The sequence below is a fragment of the Aspergillus brunneoviolaceus genome, assembly GCF_003184695.1.
Source record: "Aspergillus brunneoviolaceus CBS 621.78 unplaced genomic scaffold BO95scaffold_1, whole genome shotgun sequence".
Classification (NCBI taxonomy): domain Eukaryota; kingdom Fungi; phylum Ascomycota; class Eurotiomycetes; order Eurotiales; family Aspergillaceae; genus Aspergillus; species Aspergillus brunneoviolaceus.
The window spans coordinates 510,614-526,566 of record NW_020290731.1 but is presented as its reverse complement, the minus strand read 5'-3'; the positions used below and the strand labels follow the sequence as shown (position 1 = coordinate 526,566).

The 15,953-nt window shown below is 53.0% G+C and overlaps 6 protein-coding genes across 6 annotated transcripts; 3 read left to right on the top strand and 3 right to left on the bottom strand.

The window, feature by feature from the left end:
• Positions 1-1,324: 1,324 nt before the first annotated feature.
• Positions 1,325-1,922, top strand: BO95DRAFT_437675 (uncharacterized protein). Its single transcript, XM_025585330.1, has one exon. It carries the CDS (start codon positions 1,575-1,577, stop codon positions 1,887-1,889), a length of 315 nt encoding a protein of 104 aa, XP_025448018.1. The 5' UTR covers positions 1,325-1,574; the 3' UTR covers positions 1,890-1,922.
• Positions 1,860-3,754, top strand: BO95DRAFT_4981 (MFS transporter). Its single transcript, XM_025590912.1, has 3 exons — positions 1,860-1,893; positions 2,046-2,442; positions 2,503-3,754. The coding sequence occupies exons 2-3, from the start codon at positions 2,119-2,121 to the stop codon at positions 3,697-3,699; spliced, it is 1,521 nt and encodes a 506-aa protein (XP_025448017.1). The 5' UTR covers positions 1,860-1,893; positions 2,046-2,118; the 3' UTR covers positions 3,700-3,754.
• A 54-nt stretch (positions 3,755-3,808) lies between these two features.
• BO95DRAFT_349846 (bZIP transcription factor) lies at positions 3,809-4,951 on the bottom strand (the record flags this gene model as incomplete). Its single annotated transcript, XM_025582017.1, has 1 exon — positions 3,809-4,951. The coding sequence occupies one exon, from the start codon at positions 4,949-4,951 to the stop codon at positions 3,809-3,811; it is 1,143 nt and encodes a 380-aa protein (XP_025448016.1).
• Positions 4,952-8,430: 3,479 nt separating this feature from the next.
• BO95DRAFT_437670 (ATP synthase subunit C family protein) lies at positions 8,431-9,299 on the bottom strand. The gene has a single exon (XM_025585329.1). It carries the CDS (start codon positions 9,169-9,171, stop codon positions 8,695-8,697), a length of 477 nt encoding a protein of 158 aa, XP_025448015.1. The 5' UTR covers positions 9,172-9,299; the 3' UTR covers positions 8,431-8,694.
• Positions 9,300-12,135: 2,836 nt separating this feature from the next.
• BO95DRAFT_458247 (uncharacterized protein) lies at positions 12,136-12,447 on the top strand (the record flags this gene model as incomplete). Its single annotated transcript, XM_025588534.1, has 1 exon — positions 12,136-12,447. The coding sequence occupies one exon, from the start codon at positions 12,136-12,138 to the stop codon at positions 12,445-12,447; it is 312 nt and encodes a 103-aa protein (XP_025448014.1).
• BO95DRAFT_437669 (uncharacterized protein) lies at positions 12,426-15,138 on the bottom strand (the record flags this gene model as incomplete). The annotated part of the gene is made up of 3 exons (XM_025585328.1): positions 12,426-12,523; positions 12,584-14,951; positions 15,010-15,138. 2 exons carry the CDS (start codon positions 15,136-15,138, stop codon positions 12,648-12,650), a joined length of 2,433 nt encoding a protein of 810 aa, XP_025448013.1. The 3' UTR covers positions 12,426-12,523; positions 12,584-12,647.
• Positions 15,139-15,953: the final 815 nt, after the last annotated feature.

Sequence of the window (15,953 nt, the reverse complement as noted above, 5' to 3'; positions counted from 1 at the left end):
CTCTCTATTAAGTTAACTAGGACTTTCTTCCAGAAAAAATGAACCTAGAAGTAGTTCCTAATCCCGAGGGACCGATGGACCGATCGATCACCGGATAAACCCCCCTGCCTGTCAATTGAGCGGATGTATGCTGGTGGGGAGATTACTGCCGACAAACTAAACTTGCTATTTTCAGAGAACCTACCCCGAAACCCCACTGCTGTTGTTCCAACTATAGCCTCGATATCTATCGTAGATAGTGTATTGATTAGGATGGGATAAGTGAACTGCATATGATTTTTGTATTTATATTCAATGTGGCCGCACTTATGAAGCATACTCACGCATAGAACAAAAAGCAGTCGGTCGGATCTCCGTCCCGCCAACAAACAACAAACCAAACCAAACACAGACAGACAACACGACTTGTCCCCGGAGTCACCAGGTAAAACTAACCACACCAGCATAATGCAAACCACGATTCAGCACGCCACATCCCTCAAGATCAGGTATGCGATCCCGTCGAGTGCCTACGGCACTTCACACCGCCACCAGACCAGAACCAACTACTAAGTTAGTACCTAGCAAAATCATCCCGCAATGCTTGGCTCGGGTAAAATCGACGAAGAGCCATCACCCACCCACCCATAAGGTGTAAAAATAACAACAAGGCTGAACTCCCTACACTTCCCACTGGACTATCCCACTAACTACCAGGGACAATAAACAACGTGGCTTAGGCCGGACTAAACAGCAAACACTCAAACACTACTCCGTAGTCCCATCCCATTGCACACACACAGACACAAAAGTGGATCGCGAGAAAGAGCCGCGCCCTCAGCTCTGCTTGTACTGTCGTACTGTCCGTTGCCGGGGCAGATTACCACTAAAGCAATCGCTAATTTATACTAGTGAGTGAGTGCATCACAGCCTCGTGTACTCCGTGTATGGTAGGTACTGTTCACCGACAAATCCTGCTTCATTCAATCCAAAGTTCCATAGCGGGAAGGCGTAGGAGCTTTATGCTCGAAGCTTTTTCTTTTCCCCTTGCCCCTCTGTCGTCGGTGGGTTTAGCCTTTTTGTTCGTTTCTGACTGCCGCATCGCCGGCAAGAATTTCCTTTCTTCGACGGGATGGAAAAGGAACAGGTCCAGAACATGTTTACTTCTTACAGTACACAAACCCCCTGAGTGGCCAAAGATCAGGTGAAGGGGAATCAAGGCTAATATCGCCGTCTTCGTCCGAAATACCGTATCTACCTACGAATATAGAAAATAAGAGTGGTGCTTACTTACTTGCTTGCTCTCTGCCCGGAATGGGGCCGAGCTGAGTGAGCGAGCATTTCTCACCCTCCTGCCCTGCCCTAATTCGCATTCCCGGATCATGATCACGGAAATCGTGATACCTAGACAAAAACAACATACTCCGTAGAGCGTGATCATCACAGGATCCCGAGGCTGTGTCTGTTCGCTCTACATCATCCAGTAGATAGGTGTCTAGTCTATTCCAATCCGGTTACGTTGAAATATACCTACAACCCAAACGAACCACAAGGCAACAAACAATCCCTGCAGAGAATAAGGACCACGCTATCTCATGTCATCAGCACCCACCACCACCACCACCACCATCATCACCATCATCACCATCATCATCATCATCATCGCGCATGATTTCCCCAAAACGGCTGATCCAATCGGCTACTGCGGCCGCCTTGTCAGCACTAGCCGTGCCCAAAACATTCCCCATGAACCCACTTTTCAACTCAGCCATGCTCTCGGGTCTGGACAGCTTAATGATGGCAGAGGTGGGGTTTTTTTTCGTATTGCTCTGGGGCCAGGCTGGGACTCCCTGCTGAGCTTTAAAAATGGTGATGCAGACGGGGGGGGGGGAGGGAGCATTAACCTATAACTAGGTAGGTTAAATACTCTCCGGTCTGCAGGGTCTTTGGATGGCTTGCTATTTGCTTTTTTCTTATTCCCGTTGCACCAGCGGTTCCTTCAATCGATAATCAACGGATTACGGACTTGCATCTGTTGATTCACATCTGATAATCCCCCTTTTTAGCAATACTCTTCACATTCGTACTACATCCTTCTTTCCTCGGCGGGCTACTTCCGACCCCGGCTCAGCAGCAGCCATGAAGAAGGACGACCTAGAGTTCCAACGCCTACACGAAAAGCCCGAGACCGCATCGACCACCGAGGACTTCAAGACCCTCTTCCCCGTTACAGATCTCTCGCGTGGGCTCGTGGGGTGGGATAGCCAGGATGACCCGGCCAACCCCCAGAACTTCCCCGCCTCCAAGAAGTGGACCCTGCTGGCGCTCATCAGCTCCATCACCTTCATCTCGCCGCTCGCGTCGAGCATGTTCTCCCCGGCGATCGAGTTCGTGGCCAAGGAGTTCATGGTCACCAACGAGACCTTGCTCTCCTTCAGCGTAACCATCTTCCTGCTCGGGTTCGTGGTATGTCGGATGCTTTTGTCCCCCCTCGGACGCACTCAGAAAACTGATCCATTCCAGTTCGGCCCTCTGCTACTCGCCCCGCTCAGTGAGATCTACGGCCGTCGGGTCGTCCTCAGCGGCGCGAATTGGTTCTTCGTCGTCTGGCAGATCGGCTGCGCCCGCGCCCCCAATATGACCACCCTCATCGTGTCGCGCTTTTTCACCGGCATCGGCGGCTCGGGCTGCGTGACTCTGGGCGCCGGAGTCATCGCGGACTTGTTTCCAACCGAGCTGCGCGGTCGGGCCACCGCCATCTGGGCCATGGGGCCTCTCGTGGGGCCCATCATTGGCCCTATCTGTGGTGGTTTCGTCGGTGAGACGATCGGCTGGCGTTGGGTCTTCTACCTCCTGATTATCAGCGGTGCGGTTATTTCGGCCGGGATCGAGGCCCTGAACCAGGAGACGTATGCGCCGCTGCTGATCCGATGGAAGACGGCGCGGCTGGCCAAGGAGCTGGATAGGGTCGACCTTCGCAGCGTCTACGACGTAACCGGCAGTATGCACCAGGCACCGCCCTCGGCCCGTCGGGTTCTGGCGCAGGGACTCAAACGGCCCGTGGTGCTGTTCTGCAAGTCGCCTATTGTGCTCCTTCTTTCCGTGTACATCGCTTTCGTATACAGTTTGCTGTATCTGTTCTTCACCACCGTGACCTCCGTCTTCGAGGAGCGGTATAGCTTCTCGACCGGTCTCGCGGGCCTCGCGTACATCGGCATCGGCGTCGGGTTCTTTATCGGCCTGTTGACGGTATCACTGACCAACGATCGCATGGTCATCAAGCTGACCGCTCAGAACGGCGGCAAGTTCGAGCCCGAGATGCGTCTGCCGCTGATGATCATCTTCAGCTGCATCATCCCCATCACCTTCTTCTGGTACGGCTGGTCGGCCGAGAACGCGCAGAAAGTTCACTGGATCGTCCCCATCATCGGCATGATTCCCTTCGGTGTGGGCATGCTCGGCATCTGGATGCCCGTCCAGACCTATGTCATTGACGCATACCCGGCCTATGCGGCCTCCGCGAACGCCACCATGACGGCCTCGAGATCGCTGATGGGCGCTTTGTTACCTCTGGCGGGCCCTACCATGTTCCGCAACATGGGCATCGGATGGGGTAACTCGCTGTTGGGGTTCCTGGCCTTGGCCTTTGTGCCGGTCCCGTTGCTGTTCACCCGATACGGCAAGATGATCCGCGAGAGGTTTCCGGTTGACTTGGATTGATGAGCCGTGGCCACAAAGACGATGCAACGACCTGCTTAACATGTTTTGATAGACTTCCGTTGTTCCCATATAGAATAGATTCGACTTATTGATACCATTCGTTCATCAATCACAGGACCTCATACACAATAGACTGCAGGTCAACCCCCGTCAAAATACTGGGGTAGCTTCGAATGACATCAGGGGTGAGTCCCCATCCCTCGATGGTCATGAACGTCTCGTAGAAGCTGCGTCGGATACGGAGTTGATCTTGATCGTCGCGTTCGAGGATACTCTCGCCCCACGGCCAGCGAACTTTCAGACAACAGGCCAGGAACCCGAAGAGATCGTCACGCTGACCCTCGTAAATGTGCCAACGACGGATCAGATTGGACCGGATTTGCGGCCAGATCATGAGGTCGATCGACCCAAGGTGGGGAATGTTTATCTGGTCAGGGTTCGGGTGCATGAAGGTCGGCAGCCGAGCGAATCGGCTGGGACTGGGAGAGTACATCCATTTGAGGAGGTGGTAGGCTAGCCACCCACAGGCCAGGCGCTCGGGGTCGCGCAGCGGCCGTCGCTTCGTGGTGCGGTAGACTAGGTCTGCTAGGACGTTGGTCTTGGAGCCGTACAGTAGATCCAGCGGAGAGGCGGGGGAGTCCGGGGATGCTCTGATCTGCTCCTGGTAAGCTACCCAAGTCATGTAGGGGGCTGACGGGTCGTCGTTGGTGAGTGGAATGCGTTTCCAGAGTGGCTCTAGTGGGTTTGTAGAGTCGTGAGCGTAATTGATAGTTGCTGCGAGTGGCGGCAGCGGTGGCAGGATTGGAGCGATCGGCGGGATGGGTAGAGTTCTTCTACTAGCTTCCAAGGGGTCTATCAAGCTGCGGGAAACTGCTATCGGCGGTGGTGGCGATAGTATAGGAGGACGCTGGTTCTCGACTTCGGGCGCCTCGGGGGTATAAGCCGGTCCGGTGAGAGCTTCCGGAGACGTCAGCGCATCGATGTCCCAGGATTGCAGGAGACTTTTCAGCTGTCGTTGACGCGCAAGAAGAGATGCATTCTGCCTCCGGAGAGTCTCTATCTCTTCAGATCGCTGTTGGGCGCCTTCATCGGTGTGGTGCTGCCGACAGTGAGCAACCTGCTCTTCGAGCCGTGCGATGCGATCTTCGAGGTGACTGAGATACTGCAACTTTTTACTTCGAGAATTCTGCTGCGCCCGTCGATCGCGGAGGCGCTTCTTCTCCGCCGGACTCAGATGACTGTGATCCGACATTTGAGCCACATTCTTCGAAGAAATGATCGGACGTGTCTGACTGGCATTGAGGTCGAGACGAAGGTGGAAGGTGATCATCCGTGTGTAGCCCAAGTTATGCAGCCAATTGGGTGTAAAGTCACGTGCTCTGCTTTATGCTCGGGTTTTGAGAATTATGCACAATGAGCAATCTATAGGAAAAGGTAACTTCACTCAATTGGCTTGGATAAAATCGAAGAAATGTATTGACATCACTCAGCAATGTCTCGAGTGATGATATCTCGATTTGTGACTTCGCAGCACCGAAGATCGAATTTCAAACTTAACCATCAATTGCAGGATAGGCTCCCTGGTTGATAAGATGTCTTTAGTTGTAACTGAATGCGCTATTAGCCAATGGTGAGAGATGAAGAGTCCGATGTATCGATAAATCTAGCATGACCTTAGATGAGCCTATTCAAGTCTGATAAGACTGTTAAGCGTTAACGCAGGGCAAAGTCTAGAGCTCCATGTACACATCTACATGGTTCCAGATTCTAAATTGCCATGATGTACTGATACGTCCTGATCGTACCCCTACTCCAAGTGGCGGCACTTTCGCTCTCCTTCCAGCTGAACTGCTCCCTACGCCTAGGTGCTTCACCAGTCCTCCTGCCAGTACATCACTACGATCCTGGATACTTCACGGGTGCATCCACGCAGTAGAGGAGACGCATTGAGCCGCCGGTGCCACTACGACCAAGCTTGTCGGCGCGCGAGAAGCCATGCTTCGTACATCAGCATGGCATCTCCGACCGCGAGTAGCATTCCTCCCCCAGCATAGCCGCTAGTGTCCCCTTATGCATGCTGTGCTCTCGCCATTATCTTCCCTTTGTGTTCTATTCGTCACGATTCGACATAAGCTCTCGGGAGCGAATAGCCGAGTTCGCGGGTGCTATCGCGGGGTTGTGCGGTTTGGAATGGATCCTCGATCATCGGGCGGGTACATCTGGACCAACCGGTCAAATTGTGCTGTTTCTGTCCAGGTCTCGGTCGAGGTTTGATGTTGATTGGAGTTCGAAATCGGGGTTGGGAAACGGAGTCGAGGTTGCTGGCGTAGCATTGGTAGCATTAACCGCGCGGACAGGCTTGGAGAGTAGTCGATGATGAGCGGGAAAGAGGGGAAGCCATAGACTCAGAGCATTGAGCTTGATTTGAAGAACGTGGCACGGGCGGACAAAAGATGGAGATGTGGGTGATGGCAGACGACAGGTGGACCGCGGGGAAGATGTCCAAGTCAGTACTGCCTAAGGCATTAATATGCCACGTGATGTCATCAGAGTCCCATATCTCAAACTGCTTGAGAGGGGATTATCTTGATCAGTTGTGTAAATGGGGATTTCTGAGTAGCAATAGGTCTAGTATAGAGCATAAAGCAGATGCTGCAAGATGGCCGAGATTGAATAGCTTCTATTGAGCGAGTTGTTTTCGATATCGCGCCTTGCAGAGACCTCCGGCATTAAGATATATACCTCGTCTGAGCAGTTTCGAGGTAGCTACCTCGGAGATCAAAGCAAGCTCTCCGATTAATATCAAGTACTACGCATGGTATTGACTATAAGTCGATTTAATCTCCACACTTCCAATGATTGTCTACAGCTACATTCAAACCCAAGTGCTATTCACATGGAATATCTATCAATAATAATCCCTCAGGCAACCTCCCCAATCAACACCCGGCAAACCTTCTCCGCCTGGCAGCCCATCCAACCCCAAATACACAGGCCTGTATCCAACCCGTCACAGCCATACAGCACTCCTGTACCGCTCAATACAGCCTACGGAGTTCTACCCATCAATACCCGGACTCGGCACGACTGAAGAACAGACAAGACAGATCAGCAACCACAAAATGGGTTCTCTGTCCATGATTCATCACACCTGGAATCCAATTTACCCGTCCATCCACCGACGGGCCAGGAGAACTGATGGTCCGTATCAGAACAACTTACCTTTCCAGCAGGGACGTGAGGTATTCCGTCGAAATAGACTCTTCCACCTCACGAACCTCACCACCCCCTGCAATGCAATAATAAAGGCTTGCTTACTGTATTTCGTATATCTCACCCCATTATCCACAACCTGTAGCAAGGATTAGAGAAAAAGGACAGAAACCTCTCACATCCCTGCCCATCCCATCCGGCGAAGGACCTGTAAGATGGAGGAGAAACCGGCGTATTACCGCGGTTAAGTGGGAAAGTTTGTCCGTTGATCGGACCGGAATGGTTCACATTACAAGCCTGGTTCTGGGCTTGACAGCCGCCGTAATTAAACTAGAGAGAGTGGTTTGTGGTGGCTGCATGCATCTAATCCATGCATCCGTGCATGAGAGAGGAAAAGTTTTTCTTGCGAGGATGACGACTTTTGAGATTCATCAAGTTCAAAAGGCAGTTGGCATGAATATCTTCTAGGCAATTGATGAGGGTGATTAAGCAATGGATGGATAGATGGATGTTGGATGTATCATAATTGATCCCTGTTACTCTGGGCTTGAAGGTCGTGCGTGGCTAGCGAGGGAGTAACATTATCGTACAGTACATACGGTACGTTGGTGCTGGCACTGGTGGGCGAAGGATCCTCCTACACTACCACCCACCCCCCCCCCCCCGATACACGCGCACACAGCAATTGCGAAGTCTGGGGAATGTGTGAACAGAGTTAAGTGAAGAAAGACGGGTGGGAAGACTATATACAGAGTTAGGAGAGTGGGAACCGCAATTGAGTGTTTAGAGCATTGATTGAGATCTGATGGTGATTGATAACGATCTCCGTAGGAGCCAGTGCCAGTTAGCTTGGACGTCGGCCGCCCCCTCTCCCCGGAAGAACAGGAAAGGGAAGGGGGAGAAGGCAGCCCTGAGGTTCATCCGTTTTCGACAGCTGGCATCAATCCGTCTTCTTCCACACGCACCCACCACGGGGAGGAGGGAGCCTGGAGAGAGCTCTGACCTTCTCTAAATTCCGTCATACCGTAAATGACTTGTCAGTGGTTCTGGTCACTACATTTCGATGGATGCTCAAGAGCTCTCTGTTTTGTGCTAAACTGGAACCACTCCAGACTCAAGCTCAAGCTCAAGCTCTCTCTTCTTTTTTACCCCAGAATATGGGGGTTTGTCGGTGATTCTACGATGTCCCTCTGTTCTGGATCGTCCTCACCATCGATCGTCTACTTGGCTCCCCCAAGACAACACACCGAGTTTTGAAGGCTCAGAAGGATGGGTTTAGAGTGGCCATTTTAACTCTATATGTACAGTGTATATTGGTTGCATGTTGTAGGCGACGACCTGAGGGGGAAAAAGGAAATAGGGAGTAGTACATGATATATAAAAAGACCACCACAAAATGATCAACCTCCTAGAAAGAAAGAGAAGTGTCTGTATAGAAAAAAATCCAGTCGTTCTCGATTTTTTGGGGGAGATGAAAAAACAGAGAAGAAAGGTAAAAATGGAACGAAGAGAAGATAACCGGTTTACCGGACGAGCACGCTCATTAAACCGATTGTTTCATTTGTGGAATTGTTGTACAAGTGATCCAGAAAAAGCTTCGTAGATTTTGTGAGAGTCTTTTTGTGAAATTGGTTTCGTCATCATCCCATCTTGTTCCCTTCCCGTATTTCATCTCACAAAAAAATTCGATCCCTTCCAAGATTTGCCGGACACCGCAAACGCTTCGCTAGGAGATATGATATGCGGCTCGATTGTCGTGGGAGAAAAGTGGTTGCGTTAAATTTAGACGTACTTGCACATCATGGCAACCATCAGGTCGAACAGACCAATGGCCTCGACGAAGGCGAAACCAAGAATGGCGTAGGAGAAGAGCTGACCACGGAGGGCAGGGTTGCGGGAGACGGCGAGGAGGAGGGAGCCGAAGACGAGACCGATACCGATACCGGCACCACCGAGACCGATGGCAGCGGAACCCATACCCAGGTTCTGGGAGACCTGGACCATGGCGTCGGCGATCTCAGAGGAGTACTGACGGCGGCCCTGGGCGGCGAAAGCCTGGCGAGCGTTGGCCTGGATGAGGCCGGAAGGAGACTGACGCTTGACGGTCTGGAAGGGGGTCATGTTGATCTTCTTCTGGGTGGTGAAGGTGCGCTTGGGGGCGACAGCGTTGAGCTGAACGCGAGCGGCAGGGCGGGCGACCTTGGAGGTGGCAGCCATGGTGGAAGCCAGACGGCTGGCGAAGACACGGGAAGAGGCCATTGTGATGGGGTGGGTTGGTCTTGAGAAAGAAGACTGGGATTTTTTTCTCGAGAGGATGGGGGATGGGAAGGAAGGAAGGAGAGAAGAAAGAAGAAGAGGAGAAAAGAGGAAGAGGAAGAGGAAGAACTTTTCTGGGAGGAAAACCTGGAGGAAATGTGACAACAGTGACCTTTCCGGGCCATAAATACTTTCCCGCTAAATTTTCGCGTTTTTTACCCTTTCGAGCCCACCAGCCCCCCAGTTGGCTTCCGTTAGTGCGCTTGTTGGGAAGAGAAAAAGCCCTACCCGGGGCCTGGCGCGTGTGTGCTTCCAGTAATTGATTGTCCTCTATCTTACTTGACTGGTATCATACACTGGCATTACCAGCTGCTTTACGCTCTCGCGGACAGTTCGGGTTCGTTCGGGATGGGGCCAAGCGCGCAATGCTGCCGGTACAGCCAATTGTTCAGGGTCTCTGTCCGGCCGCGCAGGTCCGCTGGCCGTACTATCCACGAGTCGCATTGCGGCGATGCTGCCATTGCGCACCCACTTCTCGTCCATGACCAGGTCCTGTGCTTTTTCCCCCGTATGCCGATGTGAAGCATTTGGCTTTACAGTAAGATTACTTGTAACCAGGGTGACCGGGGAAAGATTGGCCAAGGGGGGAGAGAGGGGGTGGTGGAGAGAAAGAAGGATGGGGAGGGAGCATTCCCACCCCGAGCTCCCTTCATTCTTCCTTACATATAAAATGGACTTGCCCTTCCATCTTCCAGTTTCCCGACCCTGAGGACAGAGCAATTGGCTGTAGGGAGAGTCTGGCCTACGGTATGCACAAAATCTGGTTGTTCTGAAGCTGACTGTGAGGGAGGAGGGATCACAGTAACGAGAGCAGCAGAGTGAGAGAGAGCGAAAAAACCAAGGAGGTCCCAGAAAAGTGGATCCCAGCAGCCAAATGGGTCCGATAAAGTGGTACATGACCCACTTAGCGACGCATCCGTAGCCAATGACAGACTTGCCGCCTGCTCGGTCTCAATAGACCGGGCCGAATCGGGCATGCGGCTCCACCAGCGCCGGAGGTTCTGTCCCAGAAACAGAATTCCCACTGGCGACGCAAGCAGGTTTGTTTGCACAGTGTCGTTACTGCAGTCGTGAGCTGAAATTCGGAGGGAATTGCCTCGCCTCACCGACTTGTCTGATTGGGAACCTGCTCTTTTGGGCCAACCCGACTCATCCCGTCGACGCCGGAACAAAAAAAGCTAAGCTGCATAAAGAGCTAGCTCGAAGCTGGGGGCACCACCCACCGTGATGAAATCGACGCCAACCTTTCAGCAGAACCAGAGGAAAGAAAAAAAAAGGAATGTCACTGCATCCATTCTCTCTCTCTTTGTCTGTAGCCCCCAATGCTGGCTCGAGGGAGGTGATGTGGATTTATATAGCTTTTGGATAGATCAGAGAAACCGGCCAAATTTGGTGTGGAAGAAGTCAGCTCGTCTGCACTCCCGCTTCCCACCACCGTTTCCCCCCTAACCCTAGCCAAAGAAATTAAATCCTCGGGAAGAAAAACGTCACAATCCTCCCAGCTGTTTCTCCCTCTTCCGACCAGAGTAATAAATTACAAAACAATCGAGAGGTAAATCCCATGACGGTCAGCGCTAGTGCCAGCAGTAGCAGTGCACGCCCTTTTTTTTTTTTTTTTTTTTTTTTTCTTTTGCTCTGGTCAATTCGACGCAGCAGCGTATTCCGTCGTGGATGGATCGCGGGTTTTGCTCAACACCTCGGGGTAGTTAGCCCCCGTCCGACCCCCCTCCTCCTTCGGCACTCCATCCCCAGGAAAGAGAGATACGCTCTCATATTTATACCTCGCCGTCTTGTCCAGTAATGGGGACAGTCAGATGGAGTCTCTCTTTCAATCTCTTCACCATCTCTCCCTCCCTCCCCCTTTCTCAAAATTGTCACATTTCTTACCCATGCTTACTGCACTATGCCCAAGTTGGCACTAGTGAACGCGGTTGGCGGTGATCGAGATATGATCTCAGCCGCCCTGCGTCCCTTACGTAACCGAGCAGGGGGGAGGTAGCTTTTGCCTGGGATTTTGAACTGCTGCCACCCAACGGACAAACTGGCCTTCAATTTAAGCATGCAGCCGCCGCAGACAGGGATTGAGGAAGCTATTCCAGCCGGGTTCTTCCGTATAGCTGGGCAGAAGTCTGAGTATGAGGGAGTTGTAGATACTTATGATTGCCACCTGTCGAGGAGGGGGAAAGATAGGAAAAGAGGAGAGAGAACGCGGCGATGGTTTTAAAACAAGTGCATGACGATCCATTATGGGTCCAGAGGGTGATTGATACCTGTGTTGATTTCGTCGCATCATGGAGGAGCCCGCGGATGGATGGGCGGAGGTTCAGGTTGCTGGGGAGTGCCAGCGTGTTTCGTGTATTTAGTGCGTAAGGGTAAGTATAAATCTGGTATGGATACCGTATCGGAGCTACAGTTGAAATCCTCAGGCACCGATATAGCCGGCCCAGCGGGTGATTGTTGGACCTCGGGTCACGTCCATGTAATATGTAGAGAAGGTATGGCGGCGGCTACGAATCGGAAAGATAACAAACGCTTGCAGGTTACCTACACTCACTCCATACACTTTGCACCTTCTATAGTATGGTTCGTCAATTGTATGTAAACAGATCGCATCTTGCTTCTCAGTTCTTACCAAGTATATAGCTGTTTCATGCATCGTTCTGCGTCTCATAATGAACTACAATCTCGAGTACAAGGCTTCCACCCGGCAAACCCACCCCGTTCCTACCCGACCGGGCCCTCCGACTCTTCCCTACGTAGTTCCTCCAGATCGGTAAAATCCCTATCCTGCAAATGTACAAGCACATATATCTATATCGCTCTTAAAACTCAACTGAACCGAGTCTTAAACAACTTCACCTCTCCATCTCGACTCTCTATCTGGGAACAGAGAAAGCTACAAGAATGATGTCTCCCCAAGCAGCCTACACGCCCGAGCAAACGCCGACGGTCATCCGCGCCCGCAAACATCTCTCGGGAACGCGCGCCAAGCAGCTCCTCCGCGCGGCGGAGCGCGACTACAACGATCCGCCGCCGCCGCCGGGGCTGGGCGAGTGCTGTGGCAGCTCGTGTGACCCCTGCGTACGGGATCTCTGGCGGGAGGAGCTGGCCGTTTGGCGCGAGAGGTGGGGGGAGGCTGCCGAGGAGGAGTCTTCGGAGAGGAAAGCCCAGGAGGGGGAGGAGGGGAAGAGGAAGATGCCGGGGAGTTGGGAGTGGTGATTTCGTTTGATTCCATGGAGTTCACCAACTTTCGGAAAGAGGCTACGTGGTTGAGGAGTTTCTTATTCTGATCTTGGTTTGTGATTGATGTTTCTGAACGATGCAATCACATAGGTGATAACTAACTATAAAGCAGACTGAGCCTCGACAAAACTATCCGCGCCGGACTATCTCTTCGAAGAGAGGATCGAAACACTCATTCAGACTTCACTAACCTCACTCCCTGCCGGTACCCTGGCCTCATACTCCAACACCAATTTCACCTCCTTCCCAGGCGCCAACTTGACCACCCATTTGACTTCCCCGGCCTTTCCCAGATGCACTGCCCCCTCCTTCATTTGCGCATCGTCTCCTTCCTGGACCAACCCCTTGGGCTCCAGGATCTGCACCTTCAACCGCTCATCGTCGCTGACGGGCACCTGATCGACAACCGCCACCTCGACGGCGTTGCTCCGCGTGTTCTTGACCCGGCACGTCCGGCGGAACACCGCCGCCTCTTCCTTCTGGGAGAACAAGCCCCCACTGCCCGTTGTGCGCCGCATCGTCGGCCGCCCGTACGTGACCTGGATCAGTGGATCCACGCCCAGAGGCAAGGTGAACGATTTCTTCGGCCCGCAGCTCGGCAGGTCCGCGGTCCCCAGGAAGGTCCCGTCGATGGTGATGCCGACTTTCCCGCGGAGGAGGCTCACGGACGCGGAGGAGTTCTGGATCTTGGCCTGGAGGAAGGCGGCGGCGCGCTGCTTGGGGACGATGGTGTAGGATAGGGTGACGGAGTCGAGGTGGAGGTCGGCGAGGAGGTGGCGCCGGGCCACGAGGGATGGGATGACGGTGCGATGACCGGGCAGGTCATATGTGGTTGTGAGGCCGTAATCTTGCTGGAAGGATTCTTGGTGTTCCAGGTCTGGAATGGTTTTTGGTGGTGGTGGTGGTGGTGGCGATCCAAAGGAGGGCTTGGGTCCCTCTTGGGTGGGATCGTTCTCCCCGGATTGAGCGAATGGTTGCATGGATGCTGTCGTTGTACTCATCAGCGCCGTGGGCTGAGCTTGCGAAGGTCCAGGTACACTTCCAAACAGCCCTCCACTCATGGCTCGTCCGAATCCGCCAGATTGAGGACCACTGGTGCCGGTTGGCGGTGGGTTGGCTGGCGCACCGAACAAAGGACCGCTTGTGGTGGTTGGTGGTAGGCCACCAAATAGAGCTCCCCCAGATTGCCGGGCCGGGGGCGGGGGTGGTGGAGGGGCAGCTGCTTGTCCGAACAATCCGCCTTGAACTTGTTGCGGAGGGGCAGCTGGTGCAGTATTACCAAAGGGTCTGGACGCAGCCGCTGTAACAACATGATTGGGCCCAAACACTGATGCGTTCCGCGACGGCTGCTGCTGCTGCTGCTGCTGCTGGGAAAGCGACTTGTGGAGGGTCTGTACTGGCATAAGATGGCGTTGCTCAGGCTTGCTACGCAGAATGTTCTCCCACGAGGTCTGCTCCTGGTTCTTATTGTTGTTGTTCGCTTGGACCATCAGCTGCCACGCCTGGAGCGAGGGAATGCGCTCTCCCAGCCCGGAAAACGAGGCCTGCGAGGTGGACAGGGTTACGCGGGCATCGCGCCACGTCTCCGAGCACGCATTACGAAACTCGGCCCGATAGACCATCTTGGCCGAGGAGGCCGGCGTGTTGATACTCAGATCATACCGTGGGACCCAGCTGGGTCCAGCGACGACATAGCTCAACCGGAGCATGACGTTGTTGTCGCCTTGTTTCTTGCCTTCCCCATCATCAGCATCAGCATCAGCGAAAGGCGCCTCGCCGTCCAAATGAACGACCACCTCTCCGACCCTATCCTTCCGAAACGACTTCTGCTCCTTCTCGAGCCTTTCCTTTCTCTCCTTTCTCTGCATCTTCTCCTTCCTGCGGGCCTGCCTCTCCTTCTCCCGCGCCGCCTCCTTCTTCCTCTTCTCCTTGAACACTCTCTTCTCCACCTTCTGAACCTTGCCCATTAACCTCGCCACATCCTCCTCCGCTTCCTCCACTTCAACAAGGGCCCGATAGTGCTTCTCCCCTTCCTCCTTCCCCCGCGCATTGTACAGATCCATGAACTCCCCGACCTTATACACTTCCACCTGTGGCTGCTGCTGCTGCGGTCTCCCAAACCCGGCGCCAGCCGTCGGAAAAACCGATCCCCTCTTCTGCTCCTGCAAGAAATCAATCAAACTTCCCGCGACATCCCTCCGGATCCCCGCCAACGCCGCCTTCTCCTTCGCCGTGCGCAGCTCTGCCCTCACGAGTCGAAGCTCCTCGGGTTCATCGTCTGCCTCGTCATCCTCGGAGGAAGACGAATCACTACTACTTACATCCTGTTCACCCTCGTTGGCCTCCAAAGCATAAAGCCGCGACTTGACCACCTCCGTCTGGAAATCCGTTACGCAAGCGGGGCCCGAGCCCTCGATGCGGATCGAATCGAAATCTGTTTGGGGGTCGAGGCCGTGGATGGTTAGGGTGTTGGGACCGGGCTTTCTCCCCTGTCAGTGATCTAGATCATCAGAGAAAAGCGGATGGGACGGGACTCACGTGGATCGTGACGGGGACTTCGCGGACGATAGTGGCGCGAGTTGGCTGGAAGGTGACGGTCTTGGTGGGGAGGGAGGTGAGGAGGATCTCAGTTGTGTTGTCTGTGGTGGTGGTGGTATGGTCGGACATCTTGTTTGTTTCTTGTTCTTATTTTTGAAGAATAAAATCTCCGCTTCGTCGATATAAATGATGGAGTGAAGGAGTGAAGAGAGAGAATGTAAATATGAAGAGGAAAGAGATGATACTGGCAAGGACGTAGGTAGAATACTCTGTACTTATACTCCGCACAGCAGCCCCTAATAGGCAGCACATCAGGCAGCATGCAATAGCTCCAAAGCTGCGCCTTGTGTTGTGACAAACATGATTGGTGCAACGGCTCCTCGCTTATAAATATATAGACTAGCGCGGTCTTGATTTTATTATCATTGGCTGTGTGAGTCATTTGTTAGCCTCAAATCGAACTATTGGGGCTTAGCACCGCGACTCGTAACCTTGAAGGCTACATTCCGGATAAAATGACTACTTCAACCGCCTCTAGAGAAACACCATGTGAATTCCACTCTGGATGGTATTCGCTCACCCTCATAGAAAAGTAGTAGACGCTATGAATCAATTTAGAAAAGCGAATTGCTCAGCACAAGGAGACAAACAATTGTCGATTTCAAAATCAAAGCATCCCTCAGGCGGATTCGAACTGCGAAGCACATGACTTATTGTCATGTGATTTAACAATGGACTGGGAGACGTTCGGATTCTTTCCGCGCCGAAGTTGAGGTTCTCATCCGAGAGTCTATCTTTCTAGTATGTACCCCACCACCCGACTGGCTCAGCTAAATCCTCATACTTTCCAAAAGCCATTGAAGTGTGTTCACAATTGCTCTTTGAGGCTACTCTGTATGATACTGTGTAAAGCTTCTCCAGGATCCCCCTAGCTAGATGGACGA